General features: G+C 40.4%; 1 protein-coding gene across 2 annotated transcripts in view; it reads left to right on the top strand.

The window, feature by feature from the left end:
* Positions 1-4580, top strand: part of LOC121379401 — a 46217-nt gene extending 41637 nt beyond the window's left edge. For both annotated transcript variants that reach the window (XM_041508002.1, XM_041508001.1), the window contains 3 exons: positions 613-685; positions 2311-2370; positions 3556-4580. In XM_041508002.1, coding sequence (XP_041363936.1) covers positions 613-685; positions 2311-2370; positions 3556-3651 — 229 coding nt within the window. In that variant the 3' untranslated portion in view covers positions 3652-4580. The remainder of the gene's footprint in view (positions 1-612; positions 686-2310; positions 2371-3555) is intronic.
* The last annotated feature ends 7708 nt before the right edge of the window (positions 4581-12288 follow it).

Genomic DNA, 12288 nt, shown 5'->3' with positions numbered 1-12288 from the left:
TTGTATATTAGTCAGGAGGAGGTCAATTTTAAAAAAGGTCTTTAAAAAAAAGTTTTGATAAACCAGTTTGTTAAAAGCAAACAACTAGTATAATTGTGCCTTTGTCAGCTTAACTTAATTTTTGTTAGTTTATTTGCCTTGATCTTCAGTTGTCAAGACATGTTTCTGTGAAAAATGTATTAACAAAATAAACTTTGCTTGAGCAAAGTGAGGAGGTGTGTGCATGTTTATTGGAAACTTTAATATAATTACTCAAACCTAAAACTAAAAGAATAGGGCCATTCAACATAATGCCTTTTGACGTGTACTTTGAATGCAACAAGTGCATTCCATAACCCTTTCTAGCCAACTGAGAGTATTATGTATTTCTTTTCTACTTCACTCATTGGAAGATTTGGAAGTAATCCCATTGACTGGTGGGATATTTGGACCAGACTAATATTCCTAGGGGAATATGCCTTTGTTTGAAGTCAGGTGAAGTATAATTTAAAAAGAAAGCACTCCAATTTTTCTCCTATTATTGAATGAGCCCATAGAAGAATTTTTTTTAAATGTGTTTGTATTATGAATTGTCCATGTGTATGATTCACACATCTTGTTGTTTGTTTGTAGAGGAAGACATCTGGATGCCATTGAAGAAGAACGTCCAGGTGTACAGAAAGACCAGGGATGGATGCAAGAAAAGGTATTAAACATTATATTCCTTTCTTTCTGTCCATTTTTTTTACTGGGGTGGGATCTAGATCAGTCTGAAGAGTGCTCTCCTGGGATGCTTTGATGATGGGATTGAATTCTCCTCAGTGGTCATGGGTGGGACATAGCCCAGTGGTAAAAGTGCATGGTCGGTCTAGGCTCGATCCCCGTCAGTGGGCCCATTGGGCTATTTCTCATGCCAGCCAGTGCACCACGGCTGGTATATCAAAGGCCGTAGTATGTTCTATCCTGTCTGTGGGATGCTGCATATAAAAGATCCTTTGCTACTAATGGAAAATTGTAGCAGGTTTCCTCTCTAAGACTATGTCAAAATTACAAAATGTTTGACATCCAATAGCTGATGATTAGTAAATCAATGTGCTCTAGTGGTGTCATTAAACAAAACAAAGTTAACTTTATCCTCAGTAGTCCTATTTTCTGATTGGTTGCCCCCTCCCCCCATCCCATCCAATGCTTCACGACTAATATATAAAAGGCTGTAATGTGTGGTGTGCTGTCCTGTTTGTGGGAAAGTGCTTATTAAAGATCCCTTTCTGCTAATGTAAAAATGAAGCATCTTTCCTCTAAGACTGAATATCAAATGTTTGACATCCAGTATCTAATGATTTAATAAAACTGTGTGCTCTTGTGGTTTCATTAAATAAAACAAATGTTTTCTAACCATTTCTGAACTTTATCATAGACATTTAAAATAACACTTCACAGGCTTTCTTTTTGCATCCAAACATATGACTTTTTTTATTAATGAGTTTTCATTTTACACCATTCATATCATTTTGTATTGTAATGTATCTATTTTTGAGAAATAAATATTTCAAACTAAATGACCAGTCAATCTTTGCTAAGAACCCTCAAATGTTGTGGTATGTACTCTCCTGTTTATGGAAAAGTGCACATAGAAGATCACTTGCTTTTTTATTTCGGTAGTAGTACCCTATGTGGCAGCAACAAGTTACTTCCTTTTTCTCTGTCTCTCTCTCTCTCTCTCTCTCTCTCTCTCTCTCTCTCTCTCTCTCTCTCTCTCTCTCTCTCTCTCTCTCTCTCTCTCTCTCTCTCTCTCTCTCTGTCACTCTTTCTTTCTATGTCTGTCTCTGTCTCTGTCTATCTCTACCGGCCTCGGTGGCATCGTGGTTAGGCCATCGGTCTACAGGCTGGTAGGTACTGGGTTCGGATGCCAGTCGCAAGGCTCAATGGGTAGGTGTAAACCACTTGCATCAACCAGTGATCCATAACTGGTTCAACAAAGGCCATGGTTTGTGCTATCCTGCCTGTGGGAAGCGCAAATAAAAGATCCCTTGCTGCTAATCGGAAAGAGTAGCCTATGTAGTGGCGACAGTGGGTTTCCTCTCAAAATCTGTGGTCCTTAACCATATGTCTGACGCCATATAACCATAAATAAAATGTGTTGAGTGTGTCGTTAAATAAAACATCTCTCTCTCTGTCTCTCTCTCTCTCTCTCTCTCTTCCCCCCCAAGTGTTAAAATAAGCATTTGTTAGCCACCAAGTAGCCATAATTAAAAATGTGCTGAGGTGTCATTAAATAAATATTATTTTCCATTTTTGTTTCTGTTAACTCTTATTGTCAATATTTTGCAGGATGATTCTTCAGAAGAAAAGAAAAAGGGAGAGGCAAGGCCTCTTTCACCTGAATTGAAGGTTTGTAATGTGTCAAGTAATTGTTCAAGTCCAAACCACATTGTTAACAATTACTGTAAATTATTCTTCTACTTTTAATTACTGATAGACTTTACTCACATTTTGTTGAGACCGAAATCGTGAAAAAACAATTACAATGACACAAATTCCACATACTAGATGATAAACATGTCACCTATCTCAACTTCGCTGTAATCGCATCAGACAAAAAGCATGTAAGTGTGTGCCATTTTACCATTTTATTGAATACTCTTCAAGAGGGTTGAAAGAATATCACATAATCTTAACAGTGCCATATGATAACATGCATTATGGTATAAAAGCAATCATGCTGACGTCATATTAATTACGTCAAACACTTCGGAGGCTTCCACAAGAGTATTCCATGAAAAAAGTAAAATGGCAGATGGCGGAAAACTACATGCTTTTTTGTCCTGGGAGATCTTAGAAAAACTGATATAGGTGATATAGTTATCATCAAATATGTGGAATCTGTGTCATTGTAATGTTTTTTTCAAGATTTCTGTCTGGACAAAATGTGGGTAAAATCTCACAGTAATTAAAGGTAGGAGAATAATTTATGGTAGTTGTTAACAATGTGGTTCGGACTTTAGATGCTAAAATTCTTCTTAATTGTTTTAAACATAGCTGAAATCGTCAGGTGATACCAATGTTTAGCAGACTAAATACTGTCACTGGTTAAAGATTGTTTGTCTTTCATTGGCATTACATGTATTGACTAGGTTGAAAACAAACAAAAAACAACCACTCTGCTTTTTACTCTTAACCTTTTACCTCTATTCAACATTGTATGTTATATGTTATTTGACAAAATATTTTGTTGACATTTCTAGTGTGTTTTTGTTTCTAATGTTTATAGGGCATTTTAACATGATTGTAGAAAAAACATTTCTGTGCACCAAATAAAATGGCTCAGACCAACTGTAAAATTTTTAAATGGTTAACATTTATGACTCATGTCGACACACCTTAAGGCTTAATTGTGGAAACCCATCTTACGAATGAACAATAAATAATATTTTGAAAATGATTTGATTTTTGTTTCAATGTCATTAAATCTATACTTTTTGCAATACATGCAGAGAAATATTTTTCTATGATTCAGGCAGCTAAAAGAACATATATACGTTTAATTAAATTAAGTCCAAAGTAATTGCTTTGCAGGAGAAGAAGAAGATTTATGATGACCAGCACACAAAGATGGCTGAAAGAGGCGTGTCGTTTCTGGACAGCATCAGACAGGACGTTGATGAAGATTAAACCCCACCTTGTGCCTTTAGCGAGATCCTATCAATGCATTTAGTTTGCCTTTTTTATTTCTATCTCACTGCCTGCATATAATTGATTATTTTTACCTGCTTACTGAACATTTTAAGCCAGAAGTCTTTTTTATTTTTTATTCCACTGCTTCCTTTTCCTGCCCTTCTTTAAAATCATGTAATTTTTTTCCCCAGTCTGCCAACTCCTCCAATCTTTGAACTTTTGCAGAATGTTTTAAGTGTTAAAGGTTGTTATGTAAAAAGAATGTGTTTTCAACTATTATTATTATCTATTTTGATTACACCATGCTTGTGATATCTTGTAATTCATGCTGCTGACTTTTCTTTTCTTTTCTCTTCACTGATCACTTTAATACAGATATTTTACATCTGGTATAAACATATTATTAGGTGGTCATGAGTACTATATGAAATTCAGAGGCAGATCTAGGGGTGGGGGCCAGGGGCCCAGCCCCCTTCTAAATTTTGTGAGTTATAATTTTAATTTTTTTTACGATCCCTTTCCAAACCTCCCCCAAAGTTCCCTTGGCATTCCGCCTCATGTCATTGCCCCCCCCCCCCAAATTGATTTTCTGGATCCGCCACTGAGATTTATGAAATAAGTTCATGATGGGCTCTGTTTTATTTTTCATAAGAACACAGAATACCATTTTCAGTTTTATTTTCAGTTACTGTGTATTTCAGTCTTAAAGATTTTTAATATTAGAGTTACTCTTCAAATTGTTGTAACGTATTTGTAACTTTAATCACCACACCGTTTAATGTGAATCAAATAAGTAATAAATACCAGTATTCCCTACTGGATTTTAGGGGCTGAATTTACAAAGTCTGTTTATGTCTTACATGCGTGTAACTACATACATTTACAATGCTTAAACACCTGTTTATGTCTTACATGCGTGTAACTACATACATTTACAATGCTTAAACACCTGTTTATGTCTTACATGCATATAACTACATTGTACATACATTTACAATGCTTAAACACCTGTTTATGTCTTACATGTGTGTAACTACATACATTTACAATACTTGAATACCTGCTTTTAAGAAAAACAGGCTTTGTAAATTGGGCCCTAGACAGATTTTATAAATACATATAACTGAGCCCTTTGTCAAAACCAGAAGATGTACAGTGCATTAGAATAGATATAGCCAAGATGGTCTTTGTTGCTTGATAGAATTGGATGCATGCATCTAATCTTAATAATTTTTTTCACCGAATATTTATGAAATATTCATAATGAATCTTATTCAGCAGCTAAACCTTTCTTGAATTTATAATCAAAACAAATGGTGGTGGCCTCATAATCTCTAGTTTTATCATGCTTTGTTTTACACATTAAAACTCTGCTGGAAATTGTTGAAAATGCAATTTTAATCAAACTAAGTTATTTTATTTATTTATTTATTTTACCATTACATTTTTAAAAGACCAAAAGGTGCGTATTATACTAGACTTCACTAGAAAGAACCTGATTAATTGTTTAACTAGTAATAGCTATATTACTTTTGAAAAAAAGTAGAGATAAACATTTCTAATTCCCAGTAAAAACGGAGACAACATTTGTTCTTTGAATTTGCCCTTTCTGTTGAACTGTCATGGTGTTTGGACAATTAGTTTTTAATTATTTTTTGGTACAGTTTCCTAATCTTATTCTTAAATTTAAAAATAATTTATAGTATTTATGACATTGTAATGCACAAGTGATTGCATCGGCAGATATATGAATGAGAGAAAAACAATTACAATATTTTTTGCATTTTTTTTATAGCCAGTGGTTATGAGTACTGTGTCTACTTGTTAGGACACAACGATATATGTGACAACTGGAATCTTGAGATGTAATTATGCTGTGAGTTGTTTCTATTTTTTTTAAAGTTATAGTGTAAAGAGTTTCTTATAGTATTTCAGATTATAAAATTTAAAATGTAATAAACAGAAACATACATTGTTTTTAATGTAATATAATTAATTAGTTGCTTAATATTTTCAACAAAAATGTACCTAGAATTTGTCTCCCATTGAAATTCCACATGATTTCCTTTTAAGCATTTTCTGTAAATGACATACATGTAATGCCACATCTGAACTTTTTTTTTTTTGCAGATACAATCACATATATTTTATGTGTACATATATATTTGTTTCAGATTTGTTTAAAATATCTGCACATTTTTTGGAATATAGATTTTCAGCTTAGTTTTATTACTGATAAATTAATAGTTTTGTTAATATTCATTAATATTTATCCAAATTCAATAATTGTTCACTGATACTCAGTAGTTTGTCCATCTTCACAGTATTTTTAATATTATATGTATATTTAAATATTGTTTTGTTTAAATATACATATTTATATCTTATTTGGAAGAAAATGTTTTTTGTTTGTACAGATCGTATAAAATTTAGTCCCATTATATATATCAGTGCCTAAGTATTGTTAAAAACTGTTAAAATAAATTTGTTGAAAAAGTACTTATATAATATGAAAAAGTATGTAGAAGTACATATATACATATATATATTTCTTTTAATATTTATGCGAAATGTTTTAAATTATGTGACTTTTTTTTGTGCATTATTTGTATCTTGCTTTATATTTTTCTTTTAAAATGATTTATCTTTAAACATATTTAGCAACAGTTTTGATATATAAAGCATAGTGGCATTTCAATTATGAGTTGCCAACATAGAGAAAGCTGGTGTGAGGTGAATCGTTTGGATCTGGGATTCAAGGCCCATATTTTCAAAGCTATCTTTGCACTATGAAATTGTAAAACCATCATAAGCTATGACATCACTATGGTGTGCGCTGTAGTGACGTCATAGCCTATGATGATTGTACAATTTCGTAGTGCTAATATTGCTTTAAAAATCCCTAGCCTGACTTTGTTTAAAATACAAACACAAATGTGAGATGGATTACAGATAAAAATAATTCAGTTTGCAAGTCGCCCCAAAAATTACTTTTTAATTATTATGTCTAGCATAAGAACTTCTAAAAACTGTATCAAACATAAAGTGGGCTGTGAATCAGTTCTAAAAACTGTATCAAACATAAAGTGGGCTGTGAATCAGTTCTAAAAACTGTATCAAACATAAAGTGGGCTGTGAATCAGTTCTAAAAACTGTATCAAACATAAAGTGGGCTGTGAATCAGTTCTAAAAACTGTATCAAACATAAAGTGAGCTGTGAATCAGTTCTAAAAAGCTCAACACTGGGCTGTTCATTCACTGTCACACAAAGCTGCTTACAAATGATTGACAGATGCTTGAAAATTACTACTAGTTACACTCATGCCACCTTTAACATGATAAATATAACAGATTGAAAATGTCATTACATGTCACCTGAGAGCATCAACAATTAAGAAATCTTCCACAGTAGCACACAGCCTTCCTTTACCAATATTAAGCATTATTTATATTATATGCTTCCTCATTCTCACTTGATGACTTGTATTCGAACTCAATTCTGAGTAATGTACAGTAGTCATTGCCATGGTCATGACTTTTATTCAAACTCACTTCTGAGCAGTGTACAGTGGTTATTGCCATGGACATGACTTGAATTCATACGCAGTTCTGAGCAAAGTACTGTTGTTATTGCCTTCGTTATGACTAGTATTCAAACTCGGTTCTTAGCAAAGTACAGTTGTTATTGCCATGGTCATGACTTGTATTCGAAGATCAAAGTCATTGTGAACTCGTATGGCCAAGTGAAAGATAAACATATGGTCAGTATAGTTTAATTAAATAAAATGGCAAAAAGCATCAACTGTTTATTATATATACTGTGTATGGAGAAGGCTTAGCATGTTGGAAAACTTGTGCCTAATCCATATTTTCTATAGACATTACCTGTCCTCAAACAAGTGCACCTCCCCCCCACGCAAGTGGTCTGGTCCGAACATCCCAACAGCCAATGGGATGGCCTAAATTCTTCTACTGCATACTGCTCTCTAGTTCCGGTCACATGACTAACTTCCTTCTTTTTCTCTTCGCTAAAGGGTCTGGACGTCCTTTTGCTTGGCTCTGTTGGAGTCAACTTTTTTATAGGACCTTTGGTTTTGTATTCGTGTTTGGTTATATTGCCGGTTGTCGTGTCGGACGCCATTTGCAAAATGGCGTCTGTGTTGACTGGCTTTGTGTTTGGGTGAAATGTTTTTCACCTTAATTTTCGTTAGCTTTCGTATGTCTTTCGCGTATTTCGCTTGACTTGCCAAGTGTTAATTACATGAAATGTTGTTATATCGCCCGTTGTCGTGTCGGACGCCATTTGCAAAATGGCGTCTTTACTTACCGACTTTGTATTTGTGTTATGGTTGGTTTTTCTTTCTTTTCACAGATTGAAAAATTACTATTATCATATCTGATAATGTTCAGGCGACTAGTTCGAGCGTGTTACGCTGCAAGAAGTTAGTGCCGGCGGCGACCCACACGACTTATGTCCAGGTTGTCGTGTTCGTGTGGCCTCACTTCTAGATGCGACCCTTTGTGCGGGCTTGTCTGATGTCGAGTTCGCGGCTTACCTGAAGGTGGTGTCAGCGAGGACCAAGAAGGTGGAATCTTCGCCTTCGATTGCTGGACTCCGTGGCGGAAGTGTTACGTTCAATTCTATCGACCATGCTGGAAGAAACAATGGCGTCAATGGCGACCTTACCCAAACCGGCGGGTTTCGGGGTCAGGTCCGGTTTCCAGTCCCCTCTTCAGGGGGTGCGGCTTCTTCAGCTCCACCGATACCTAAGACTTCGGATGACAGGCCTGCGGTCTCTACGCAGCCCTCTAAGAAGCCGGTTCATTCAGATAGACGCTCCACGGATTCCAAGGCTCACCGATCTTCGGCGGGGAAGTCCTCTTCGGCGCATCGGAGCCGGGACCGTAGCCGTTCCACATGACCTGTATGGCTCCCTACGGGTTCCACAGATCGTCAGCGCCAACCTTCAATTGATGTGGCTTCCAAGGCCTCCAAGGGCTAGACGGGACCATCTATGGTCCGGTTAACCGGCGGCTTCCATTACGGTACATCGATTGACCTGTGCTCGAGTTCTACGAGACTTGGTGATGAAGCGCCTGCGGCATCTGTCATTGAAGAACCCGACTCGGCGGACCATATGCCTATGAGGGATTGCTTGGCGGCTGTCTACGACATGTTGTGCCGTCCTTGCCACATCCAACGACGATGTGGTCATCCGCGGGGACCGCCCACGGTCCGGTTCTCCGGTATCTCCATCGGGCCATGACCAGAGCGACTGGCTTGTTCACGGGTGCTACGTGACTTTCTTATGATGTATCGGTTCTTGCGGTGCTGGAAGATCTGGATGCGGCGGACCACCTGTCACTGAGGGATTGTCTGGCTGTCATATCTGATATGCTACCACCGCTGGCCCCTCCACCTGTTTCAGCCAAGAAGGGTCCGGTTTCGATGATCGCCACGGAGGTTCCGCCGGCAGATGTCGGCATTTGATCGTTGGCTGCCACAGGCCCCCGTCGGTTTTACACGGCTACCAGTAACCGGCCCTTGCGGATCGTTGTTCCAGCAAGCAGACGGAGCCCTGTAACGAACTGGAAGATTGCTGCGTCATCGGCTCACCGTTCGGTACCCTCGTCCCGTGATCGATCGAAGTGGTCCCGTGATCGATCGAAGTGGTGCAGCGTCCAGGGTTACACCGGCTTCTGACGGGACCGTCCACGGTCCGTGTTTTCTGATTGCAGCCAGTACATTGGATCGAAGTGCCTGTGCCAGGTTTACTGACTGATTTCCAGATGATGCGTCGGTACCTTCCGTTATAGAAGATCCGGACGCAGTGGCCCACATGGCTGTGACTGATTGTCTCCCGGCTTCAACCTATCCTTCAACGGTGTGGCGCCGCTTTGGATGACGCTGTTTCCGGCGGGACCAGACGAAAGAGAAGTCCACACCAGTCGGCAGCTGATTCGGCGTTCAGGTTTTACACCGGCTCCTGACGGGACCGTCCACGGTCCTGTTTCCGATTGCAGCCAGTACATTGGATCGAAAGTGCCTGTGCCAGGGTACTGACTGATTTTTCAGATGATGCGTCGGCACCTTCCGTTATAGAAGATCCGGACGCAGTGACCCACATGGCTGTGACTGATTGTCTCCGTCTTCGATCTATCCTTCAACGGTGTGGCGCCGGCTTTGGATGACGCTGTTTCCGGCGGGACCAGACGTCTTCCTGGAACTTAGATTGGCACGTCCTGTCAATGGCTTCAGTTCAGCGTACATGTACATGGCGACCATAACTCCCTCATGTGCAGGATGCCAGAGGATATGCCTTTGTTCCAGCCGTCGACTCTGATGTTGGTCTACCTTATATCTTCCGTGACGTCAATGTGCACTACGATTGCCACACTATCGTCAACCGACTTGCCTGAAGCGATCCATTCTCGACTTTCAGCACAAGCCGGTAATCTTGGCAGACCTGTGGTCTACATATGTCTCTTTGCCGTGAAGGGGTTCGACGTTACAAGCGTTTCCGGGTTGGTGACGAAAGACAGTCTACTGGTCCGGTCACTTGTGTTGAGATCCCGTGCACCGATGTTCGAGGAAGGTTCAGCGACATTCGGCAGATCGTTCTCTATATCCGGTGGCGATGCAAGACAGTCGCTACTTCCGCTGGTTCCGGAAGTTATCCAGTTGCCATCGCGTGGTACAGGGATCATTGCGGCTTATCAACTCACTGACGTTCACTGTTGTTACCCCCGCCAGAGTTTCGTGACCGATGCTGTCTAGATGGTCTCTGCTGCTGTTTCGCACCGGGGTGGTGTTGACGACCGTGGGATTTTAGCCGGTTGTTGTTTTGCGTTGCTTCACTTCCAGGTATATCGGGCATGTAGCGTAGCGAGTTGCTACGTTGTCTTGGCTCTTGCCTGTATCACGGGTCGCTGTTTCCGATGTCTTGATTCCTGAATCACTCTATTACTGTTTCATGATGTATCATTGCAAGAGTAATTTTGACGTTGGCGCAACATTTGACGCTTAGAGGTCGCGGTATCCAGTCTGTTTCTGAATCCATGCTTTCAGTATAATAACGCAGATTTGCTGATCCGGTTACCAGTCGCCTTGCAGTCCAGTCCCCTGTTGGTGGCTGTGTTTTACGGATGAAGCCGATCTACACATCAGCCTGTTGGAGATGTTGGCAGTTACGTCATCCTTCATTGGCGAGAGATGCCGTCAGGCGCCTCTCTCATGGTAGCCACAGACAGTACCACCGCAGTGGCTTATATCAACCGTCGGGGCGGAACCCACTCCAGCAGTCGCTGCAGTTGACTTATCGTCTCTACAAGCTGGTTGACGAGATTCCGTTGTAACTTCGGGCTCGCCATATTCCAGGGGTTTCCAATGTACTAGTCGACACACTGTCTCGGCCGTTGTTTCCACATCCGACGGAATGGATGCTCCATCCCGAAGCGTTTCGATGGGTGTGCGACAGACTTTGCACATCAAACATCGATCCTTTCGCCACACGATTCAACCATCAGCTGAGGGTTTACGTGTCTCCGGTGCCAGATCCCGAAGCTCTGGATCTCGACGCATTGGCCATAAACTGGGAACAGATGGACGCATACGCTTTTCCTCCACCAATCCTCCTTCCAAGGGTGCTTCAGAGGTTTCAGCTGTACCATTGTCGCGTGTTACTCATTGCTCCGATGTGGCCCATCCAGGATGTGGTATCCAGATCTAATACGTCTTGCCGATCCACATCCTTTATCGCTGCCAGACTGGGATCATCTGTTGCTGCATCCCACGTCAAGACTATACCATCCACATCCGCAGTTGTCCAACTGCACGCGTGGAGTTTGAGGAAGAAAGGTTTTTCTTCACAGTCTACGGCGGCCATTTTGAAAGCGCACAGATCATCTACTACTGCGGCTTACAACGTCAGATGGCTTTGTCTTCACCGATGGTGTGTCCGGCAAAAAAAAAAAAAAAAAAAAAACCCAAAAAAACTCAACCCTCAGACGATTCAAATACCTCGTCTTGCTGGGTTTTTTGCTCTATCTGCGGACCACTTTACGATTGAAGGGGTCTACCATCGCTGGGTACGTTTCGGTCATCGCTACTGTTCGTGATGTCACTACTGGAACGAAGTTATCGGGTATTCCTGAGATCCATAAGATGATCAAAGGGTTTCGCCTTGAAGATCAAGTACACCGGTTTCGGCCACCAAGATGGGACCTGAATCTGGTGTTACGAGCGTTATCGACCGCACCTTATAAGCCGATCGAATCCTCTTCCCTGCAAGACTTGACGCGGAAGATGGTGTTTTTACTCGGTTTTGCCACGGCTGTCCGTGTCTCAGAACTCCATGCTCTTGATGTAGACTTGGTACGTTTTCACCGAGATCGGCGTGCAGTCAACTTGGAGTTACTCATGAACTTTGTTGCAAAGAATCAGTTACCAGACCAAGCGCCTCGTTCTTATGTTGTGCAGGCCCTCTCCTCTATTGTTGGTCCGGCGGACATTGAGGACTTGGCGTTGTGCCCTGTCAGAGCCCTGCACCAGTACATCGAGAGGACCAGATCTTTTCGACAACATCGCAAAAGACTTTTCCTTTCCTGTAACCAGAGTCGGTTGAGGGATCTTAC

This window comes from Gigantopelta aegis, chromosome 8, assembly GCF_016097555.1.
Source record: "Gigantopelta aegis isolate Gae_Host chromosome 8, Gae_host_genome, whole genome shotgun sequence".
Taxonomy (NCBI): Eukaryota; Metazoa; Mollusca; class Gastropoda; order Neomphalida; family Peltospiridae; genus Gigantopelta; species Gigantopelta aegis.
Note: the sequence above shows the minus strand (reverse complement) of the source record. Positions and strands in the feature narration are given on the sequence as shown.